General features: G+C 34.7%; 1 protein-coding gene across 1 annotated transcript; it reads left to right on the top strand.

Moving 5' to 3' along the window:
- The first annotated feature begins 4,730 nt into the window (after positions 1–4,730).
- Positions 4,731–9,083, top strand: LOC133858906 (protein SIEVE ELEMENT OCCLUSION B-like). The gene is made up of 7 exons (XM_062294356.1): positions 4,731–4,973; positions 5,353–5,445; positions 6,641–7,086; positions 7,227–7,321; positions 7,432–7,562; positions 7,683–8,141; positions 8,271–9,083. The coding sequence occupies exons 1-7, from the start codon at positions 4,770–4,772 to the stop codon at positions 8,865–8,867; spliced, it is 2,025 nt and encodes a 674-aa protein (XP_062150340.1). The 5' UTR covers positions 4,731–4,769; the 3' UTR covers positions 8,868–9,083.
- Positions 9,084–9,683: the final 600 nt, after the last annotated feature.

Here is a 9,683-nt window from a genome sequence, read left to right as displayed (position 1 = left end):
ATAATAATAATAATAATTAAAAAAAAAACTTTAGGGGTGGCCAAACCACCCGGTTGATCTGGGGGGTGGGGGTGGTTCAACTATCCCACAATGCTAAAGAGCCAAAAAGGGGGGGGGGGGGGGGGGGGGGGGGGGGGGGGGGGGGGGGGGGGGGGGTGGGGAGTTTGGCTCGCCGAACCACCCTTGTGGCCCATGAGATGGTTCGACCACCCCCACAAGGACAAAGAGCAAAAAAAAAAAAAAAAAAAAAAAAAAAAGCTTAAGAGGGTTTGGCCCTTAGGGTGGCCGAACCACCCTTGTAGCCCACGGGGGGTGGTTCGGCCACCCTTAAGGCTTTTGGAGTGGTTTTGACCACTCCCATATTCTTTTTGGGGGTAGTTGAACCACCCCTTTTCGTCAAGACCAATATACTATTTATAATATAAAATAAACTATAAAAGGGACAAAAAAAAAATAAAGTCGCTAAAACAACTGAAAACAAAAATATATTTCAACCTAAAAAAAAATCTAGAACCCAAATGCTGACTGACGTAATTCAACACGTTTCATTATTAATCATAAGGCTATGAGCGTTACACGAAGCACTTTGGTACTAATTAAGAAGTTACCAAGGATTAATTGCAGCAGACTCACAGCCGTCCTAGAAAGTAGCTCACTTTCTAGCTTGAACCCGCCAAACTTCGCAAACATTTTTCTGGTTCAGTACGATCTTTTGATTTTCAAAAGGCAACGTTGTACGTTGATATTCATTATTATAATAGAAAAATAATGAATAATTCGTTTCTTTTATTCTAATAGAATAGTGAAGTGTTATAAAAGAAAAAAATAAAGAAAGTGTATTTATCCTTAAGTTGTCGGATCAAGCGAGAACAACAATGACTTTATGCCTGTCAAAATCAGACCATTAATGAGTATAAAATGCTATGACTCATAAAATTTGTATAAATTGTCGCAAAGTTGTTGTATAAAAAAATTGGAGAGTGATTTCTACAATTCTTTTTTTTAAACAAAAATTATGTAAAACTTGTACTTATAGGCCTTGTTTGCTAAGAGAATTAAAAATTCTCCTTCTCCCTCTTTACTTATCCTAAAAACAATTAACTTCAAAACATTTTAATTTTATATCACATTAATAATTTTTTTATTATTATTTAAATAAAAAAAATTCACTACAATACAAAATTTTTTCATTTTTCTATATAAATTCTTTTTACTTTATATCATATCTATCACTTCTAAACCCCACTACCAATTCTCTTTCCCTTACCAAACAAGGCCATAATTCTCTGATTCAGAAAAAATGGTGATAGATTTTGTATAGATTTTTTTATTCAAATTTTGAAAAAAGTTGAACAATGAAAAAGCTCTTAATTAAAAATGAAAAATATGAGGGACCTCAAAAAAATTGAAAAAAAATAGCTAGCAATGCTCTAAAAAACCCTTGTTATTATCACAAAGAAATATGATACATTGTCATCCCAAGAGACACAATTCTTAACAATCTTTGTTCACATGACAACTTTTTTTAAAATTTTTTTTTTTATTATTTTGTTAAGAAAAAAACTCTAAAATTAGCTAGAAGACTACATTGACACATAGATAAAATAATCAAAAATTGTGTCTTCAAATGACAAAATAGCATATCTCTATCACAAATGCAACCAAAATAATGCTACTATAGCAAAAGAATTTTAAAAAACTTGTGGCACGTAAAATGCACAGCAAGTAGGGATCATATATATATATATATTAGAAAAAAAGACTGATATTAGAGTTATTACAATTTTTACTACGTACAAAATTATTTACAAATTGATGTGATAATTTAAAATCAGTAAAATAATTAAAAAAAAAATTAGAATTATCAATTTCTCTTATTTCTTTAAATAGATATCTTTCAGGCAAAATTTTCTACGTACAGTATTAATTGTAGAATAATTATAGGACAAAAAGTGCTTAAAGACAGTGCATGCATGAGGTATATATGTTTCCAAAAATTAAACAAAAATTGATCGGACCATTAACGGTGCATGAGTTAATTTCCACCAATTAATGTCAATAAAAAGTCAAAAATACCTTATAATTTTTCAATAAAACAAAAATATTCTTATAAAATACCCCTATGACATAATTGTGATGATGTAATTCAACACGTTTCATTATGCCATATGACATAATTGGTACTAATTAAGAAGTTAACAAGGATTAATTGCAGCCGACTCACAAGCCGCCCTAGAAAGTAGCTCACTTTCTAGAGCCCGCCAAATTTCACAAACATTTTTTCTGGTTCAGTACGAAGTTTTGATTTTCAAAAGGCAACGTTGTACACGTAGATATTCATTACATAAATTACGTACGAACTAATTAACTCCAACCCTTTTATCCCGGAAAGAAGAACAACCTTGAAGAACTTTCAAACTTTTTAGGCTAAAAGAATAATAAATCAATCTGACAAATTTGTGGTAAAATTAATTCTACATCTAACGCTAATTAGTAATTACCTCCATATATAGAGATATTTATGTCACTGACATATTAGCAAACTGTTGTTTCAACCTTCCTAAAGCTTGATTTTTCAAACCAGAGACGGAGCCAAACATTTTAATGAGAGGGGGCCAAATAATTTTTTTTCTTAAGTAGGGTTAAAGTATAGAGTAATGCTACACATCATCCCTTTGCCCTCCTTTTGTCCCTCCAAAATTGATGTAACTCTTAAAATCACCATTGAATTTTTGATATATGACTATTAGATTTTGATCCAATGGTGATTTTTAGAGCCACATCAATTTTAGGAGGACAAGGGGATGATGTGTAGCATTTTTTTAAAGTATATATATAAATACAAATTTTAAGTAAATTAAACATAACCCAATTTTGATATTTTTATTATAACATTCAAATTAAAAAACAATAAGCAAAAGTAAAAAGAGTTTTTAGAAAGAAAAAAATAATAAATAAAAAATAAAGAAAACCGCTGTCCAAAGATTCTTCAGAAAAAAAAAAAAAAAAAAAAAAAAAAAAAAGGTCTCAGTTATTTTTTTCACACATTCTTAAAAAATCGAGCTTGGTCAAGCTTGTGACTCCTCAAATCCACACCTGTCTTCTTCTAATGCACTACTTTACTAAACCCTTTTCGTTTACCTTCTCAGACATGTTAATTGCTACATGTGAACTATTAAAGGAAAAAGTTTTGACAATAGTTGAAAAGATGATAAAAGGGAAGGGGCCAAGGAAAAAAAAAATCTTGCTAGGGGCCTATAAGCAAAAAAAAAAACCTTAATTTGATTCATCTAAAAATAAAATATCTTAATTTAATTTTTTTTGTTTACCTTTAAATTTTATTTTATTTTTATTTTTCTTAAGAGTTGAGGGGGGGGGGCCATGCCCCCACCGGACCCCCCCCCCCCCCCCCCCTCTCTGTCATTGTTTCAAACTAAATACTGAACAAATATGACGTTCGTAATGTGACAAGAAAACATAAATCATTTTGAAAGAGAAATTAATTAAGCATCATATGGTTGTTGGAAAATTCTCTCCCTCTTTTTTTTTTTCTTTCTTTTTTTATTTTTTATTTTTTATTTTTTTTTATTTTTTATTATACCGCAAGTTAAAACAATGAGAAATGTTACATATATATATATGCTCGTAGTATTTATTCTCTAACGTGATAGTGAAAAATAAAAATCACCATTATATGCTATATATACTTTTATTTATTATTTTATATCCAATAATGATTTTCACTGCCACGTCATAAATTAGGTACTTGAGAGTTTGTGTAGCACTCCATACAAAACATGTATTAAGCCAAACACCACATTTAAAATCACTACAATCCTACAAATTAAAGCATAAAACAAAACAAACACAAGGGATTACTTGGTCATGATGAAATTAAAACATTTTGAAGAACTCTTCAAAAGTAATTAAATCACTCTCGGAGCAGTTAATTTCAAAAATATTTACTTTGGAAGATTTACGTTACTAATAAAGTCAACATGCAAAACCTATCTCAATTTATTATTTTTCAGCTATTTAAGTTTTTAAAATAAACAATCATTTTTCGTGATATGATAATAAGTAGTAATTGTAATCTTTACGTTTATTTATTACATTTATTTTACACCAATTATCTAATCAAATTTTAATTAATTTTTCATGTCGGCTATTTAAAAAATTAAAAAAAAAAACTATTTAATAATATCACATCAATAAATATATAATAAATCGGTGTTGGTGTGAAAAGTATAATTATTAGTTTCTCTTATTCTACCTCCCTTTTAAAGTTAAAATGTTTCGCATTTTGATGTGAGTTTATACGGAACAAAAAAAAAAAAATGAGGTAAAAGAATAATGAAGTATTTATCCTTAAGTTGTCGGATCAAGCGAGAACAACAACGACTTTATACCTGTCAAAATCAGACCATTAACGAGTATAAAATTCTATGACTCATAAAATTTGTATAAATTGTCGCAAAGTTGTTGTACAAAAAAATTGGAGAGTAATTTCTACAATTTTTTTTTTTCGAAATATATATATATATATATTGATCGGACCATTGAGATATGTTTCAATCCATATGCTTTCCAGTTTCCACCGCTAGATGATTATTATCAGTGGACCAGCTTAATTAATTAACTTGTTGCTTGTGACCATATTCCGGTACCGGTGCTGACGGCTATAAATATGGGCCAGGCTATTGCACAACCCAAGCCAACTTCGATCTCTTCTCTTCCGCAAGCCTAAAAGTTTCTGTGAACACAAGACTATGGCCAGCAAGTTGCTCATTGCCGCCGCAAAGCCAGCCATTAACGGTGAGCTGAGCGTACTAAGCATGTCCGACGAGCAGATCATGAATCAAATTTATGCAACCCATGTTCATGCCGACGAAAAGTTTGACGCTGACTCTCTATTCGTCGTCGTCGAAAACGTTCTTAAGCGTGCCACCCTTATTGTTGACAATGTTGTGATGGTGAATATATATATATATCTTTCTACCCTACGTAGTCTTTATAATAATAATTTTTTTTTCTTCTACTCACATTTCTGATCTTCTGTATATTAATTGCAAAGGTTGGGATACACTGTAGTACTACTGGTAACTCTTCCTATTTCAATTAACCTCCTCAGCCTTGTCCTCTTGAAATGGCAGAGAGCTGAGCATTAATTGAGATTTAACAAATTTATTCTGGAAGTGAGAACAAAAATAGATGGGATAATTTTATTTATTTTTTTAGTTTAAATTGAGGCAGGAACGAAGAATACGTATTCCATTTCTTTAATATATATCTCCATATGCATATCTTTTGAGTTTTCTCATTAATTGATAAATACTTGATCACTTACTGTAGGGTACCCAAGATCACCTGGAGAATTTGGAGGACAAGGCGCCCAAGGCCAGCTTTAGTCCACCATTGTGCACCCTCAAACAACTTTCTTCTGAGGTAATTAATATATATATATATATATAAGTAAGAAAATTTTATTAAAAAAAAACGTAAGACGCTCTTAAGTAGATAGGTAGTATACACAAGAATAATCTAGCTAACCCACAAAATAAACCCAAAAAAACTCACAAAGACCCACAACACTCAAAGCACATATAGCCTACATAAAACCCAAAAAACAGAAGAAGCCTCTATCGTACACCCAAACTAGCCCCGAAACTACCCCAACCCAACGAACCCCCCCAAACCCACTAGAAACCCCAAACTACCCTCTCAAAAAACAACAAAAAAATCCAAAACCCGAGCCGACAAAAGCCGAAAAAGAACAAACCCAAAATACAAAGAAAAAGGCAGCCAAAAAAAAAAAAAAAAAACCAAAGACGGTGGTGCGTGGAGCCACACGTGCATCGGCACGTGGCGTCCCTCACGTTGGCGTGGTGCGAAACTAGCCAAAAAGACCACTGGAAGGAGCGAAAAACGCCGGAGCTAGAAGCCACTAGAAAGGTGCGTGCTTGAAGAATAGGTCCCAAATGCTATAGATCTAGCACCCAAAAATCGAAAACTCCCTCGACCACGCATGCCGAAACAGCACGTGGCGGCCACCTGCAACTGCGCCAACGGCTAGGAAGAGCTGGACCACAATAGGTAGTCCCCCGGTGAGGCACGTGCACGGAGAGGAGGTCCCAAAACCCTTAGATCTATAACCCAAGATGTGAGTGAACCAAATAGCACACACAATAGCACAACGACCATCCATAGAATTGGCGTTGACAAAGAGGACCAGAACAAGCCAACGAGGTCTCGGGCAGGACGCAAGCGCGCCGGAGAAGACCCTACCACCGAAGATCTACTCCCAACAAGAAGAAAAACCCAAAACTAAAAGACCTAAGATCGAAAAGAAGAAAAATAGAGGACCAATACCGGATGGGAACCGTTGTACATCTCCATACAATTTTTCTTTTTTATCAAATCAATCATTGAATTTGTCGAGATTCATATGTAAGTGCATAAGTTTCACAAATTTAATGGTTAATTTGCAAAAGAGACGGACAATAGGATGATAGTTAACATATCTCTTTTTTAATATATCAATATCTAACTTGTTGCATGAACTAGTATGAATATGAATGTGATCACTCTGTTGTACAGTTCAATTAGAAGTTTTGACAATAATAAATATTGTGTAATTCAGATGGCATGCAAGGCTCCGGGTGAGGAAATTGCGCACAAAACTACTATGTCGATTCTTAACAAACTCTCAACCTATTCATGGGATGCGAAAGCAGTGCTGACGCTTGCTGCTTTTGCTTTGGACTACGGAGATTTCTGGCTCTTAGCCCAACTTCACTCTTCGGACCAACTCGCCAAATCAATGGGGATTCTAAGACGAGTACCTACCATCTTAAAGCGTCCAGTCCTTCAGAAATACGGGAAAGAGATTGTTGAAGTTAACAATCTAATCAAGGCCACATTGGAAGTCATCGAGTCCATCTTTGAGTTGGAGAAACTATCAATCTATGACACAAAGGATGTACCAGCATTATCAACTGCCATGGACCGTATCCCAGTGGACGCCTATTGGGCTATCATAACTATTGTAGCTTGCATGACACAAATGTGTTGTCTCACTAGCGATGAGTAAGTTCATGTCCTTGACATATGTTATATATACTGAAATCCTCCAAGTAGAATTCACTACCACATCACAGTTATAAGCTGTCTGTTATGCTTATTTGTCCGATTTATAGGTTTCTAAATGCATGGTTGCCTAATTTCAGGAACAAGAGACAGGAATTATCTCCTTTTGCTCAGAAAATCAATATCACCCTCAACTTTCTAAAGATGCAGATAAAACTTTGCCATCAACAAATAGGTTAGCCACTAGGACGATTTTCATTCACACTACCTTGAATCTATAGCATATGCAATACAATGTCTTAAAAATGGGTGAAAGTGTTGACCAAGGATTCTTATTCACTACAGATGAACTTGAGGCTTATAGGAAACTCAAGAAACTCTTGCGAACACCTACCGAAATCATGGAGGTTTTCAAGGCACTGGTTTTCGCCAAGGATAATGTGCAACAGCTTATTGATGGTTCTACAAACAAGTTGGTTAGTCTTGTAGCATACTTTTCTAGCGTTTTTTTTTTTTTTTTTTTTACATTACTTTAGGGGGGGGGGGGGGGGTATTTAACAGTTTACCTAATTTTCATCATTATGTTCCACAAACAGGTTAGCATTGATGTGCTGAAAAAGAAGAATGTAGTATTGTTCCTCTCGGGCCTGGACGTCTCAATTGATGAGATCTCGATCTTGAAGCCAATTTATGACGGAATAAGGAAGAATGAGCAATATAAAATTGTATGGATTCCAATTGTGGAGGAATGGACTGATGACTTGCGAAAAAAGTTCGAGATTCTGCGGAATAAGATGCCGTGGTACATAGTGCAATACTTTTCACCAGTAGTAGGCATCAAGTTCATTAAGGAGGAGTGGAACTTCAAGAATAAGGCAATCGCTGTGGTGATGAACCCACAAGGGAAAGTGGAACACCCAAATGCACTACACATGATTCGGGTATGGGGAATGAAGGCCTTCCCTTTCACTACCATAGCTGAAGAAACTATATCGAGCAAAGGGTTTTTGATGGAAAGCATTTGGAGTGACAGTAATCCGAACCTAAATGCATGGGTAACGTTATTTTCACAATCCTAAATGCATATACATACATAAATCACACACGTGCACATATTCATGCATGCAAATTTAAGGAAACTTCATAATTTGAGGTTTGGCAATATATATATTTTTATCAATCAGATCCAAGAGGAGAAGTACATTTTCTTCTATGGAGGTAAGGACAACGAGTGGATCCAACAATTTACAAAGAAAGCAACTGCCCTGGCGAATGATCCAGTTATAAAGGGTGCAAGGATTTCAATAGAGTTGTTTTGCGTTGGGAAAGGCAGCAAAGGGGAGGATGATATCGGCATCCTAGGGCATTTCTGGAATTGCATAGAGAGCTTTTTCTTCTCAAGGACTCACAAGAAGACCGACTCGGATCCTCTAACGCAGGAAATCCAGAAGTTGCTTTCCTACAAGAATGAAAGTGGATGGATTGTGCTCAGCAAAGGGTCTAGAGTGGTTGCAACTGGTCATGGGACAACAATTATGAAGGTCTTGGATGAGTTTGAGAAATGGAAGGGGTACGCTCGTGAGATTGGCGTCGAAATTTGTTTCAAAGAGTACCATGACAAGCTTATTGAAATGGATCGCCCATGCTGTCGTTTTGACGTCCCAATCACTGCTGGAAAAATCCCTGATCATATGAAATGCCCTCACTGTCCCCGCGTCATGGAGACTTTTATCAGCTTCAAGTGCTGCCACCTTGACGGTGCTCTGAACGCACTGCATTAGATGGCCGCCTCTGCCGACCAATGTTTTCACCAAATAATAATGTATGTCTTAAGTTTGTTTGTGACGAGTGTTTACTAGTACTATAAGAAAATCTACAATAAAGAGCATCATGATTACATTTGTAATCCGATGCTAATGTCTTACCGGAGACTATCTATGTACTGATCGTCTGATGTTCATGTTGCAATTGAAAGTCGTTTTCCTTTTTTTTTTTCGCTTTATCTTTAGTTTAGGTTTCTTCATGGGGCATGCATGTACTTTCACAGAGAAAGTGGTTTAACGTAAGATTATAATAAAGATATGAATGGTCACGAACTTGCTTGCTACATAACAAATTCCATAATATATACTTAATTACAGGAGTAATGCTACACATCATCCCCTTGTCCTCCTTTTGTCCCCTCAAAATTGATGTGGCTCTTAAAATCACCATTAAATTTTTGATATATCACTCTTGGGTTTTAATCCAATGGTGATTTTTTATAATATATAAAAAATTATATGGATGGATCACTCGTATTTTTTATTAATTAACTATTTCTCATTCCTAAACCAAGTTTGTTATTTTCTTCATGGTAGTAGAGTCTTAAAGCTCTTTACACACAGACAAATGGCTCAATCATCAACATCCTTCACATTTTCTATGTTTTCAATCTCCATAAACTTATCGCAGCAATTTGAGATAAACACAACTCCAAAAATTATCTTGTAAATGATCATTCTTCCATTAATCCAAAATCTCAAATTGATGAATCATTTTACTCATGATCAGCCTGAGGCAACAACAACAAATTAGGCAAATAAATAAGTACCCAA

This window comes from Alnus glutinosa, chromosome 1 (assembly GCF_958979055.1).
Source record: "Alnus glutinosa chromosome 1, dhAlnGlut1.1, whole genome shotgun sequence".
Taxonomy (NCBI): Eukaryota; Viridiplantae; Streptophyta; class Magnoliopsida; order Fagales; family Betulaceae; genus Alnus; species Alnus glutinosa.
Note: the sequence above shows the minus strand (reverse complement) of the source record. Positions and strands in the feature narration are given on the sequence as shown.

Bases quoted from the DNA above. Each gene is read 5' to 3' on its own strand.
- LOC133858906 (XM_062294356.1), top strand. From the start codon at position 4,770: ATGGCCAGCAAGTTGCTCATTGCCGCCGCAAAGCCAGCCATTAACGGT. The intron at 4,974-5,352 runs GTGAATATATAT...CACTTACTGTAG, and splicing joins TTGTTGACAATGTTGTGATG to GGTACCCAAGATCACCTGGA. The intron at 8,142-8,270 runs GTAACGTTATTT...TTTATCAATCAG, and splicing joins ATCCGAACCTAAATGCATGG to ATCCAAGAGGAGAAGTACAT.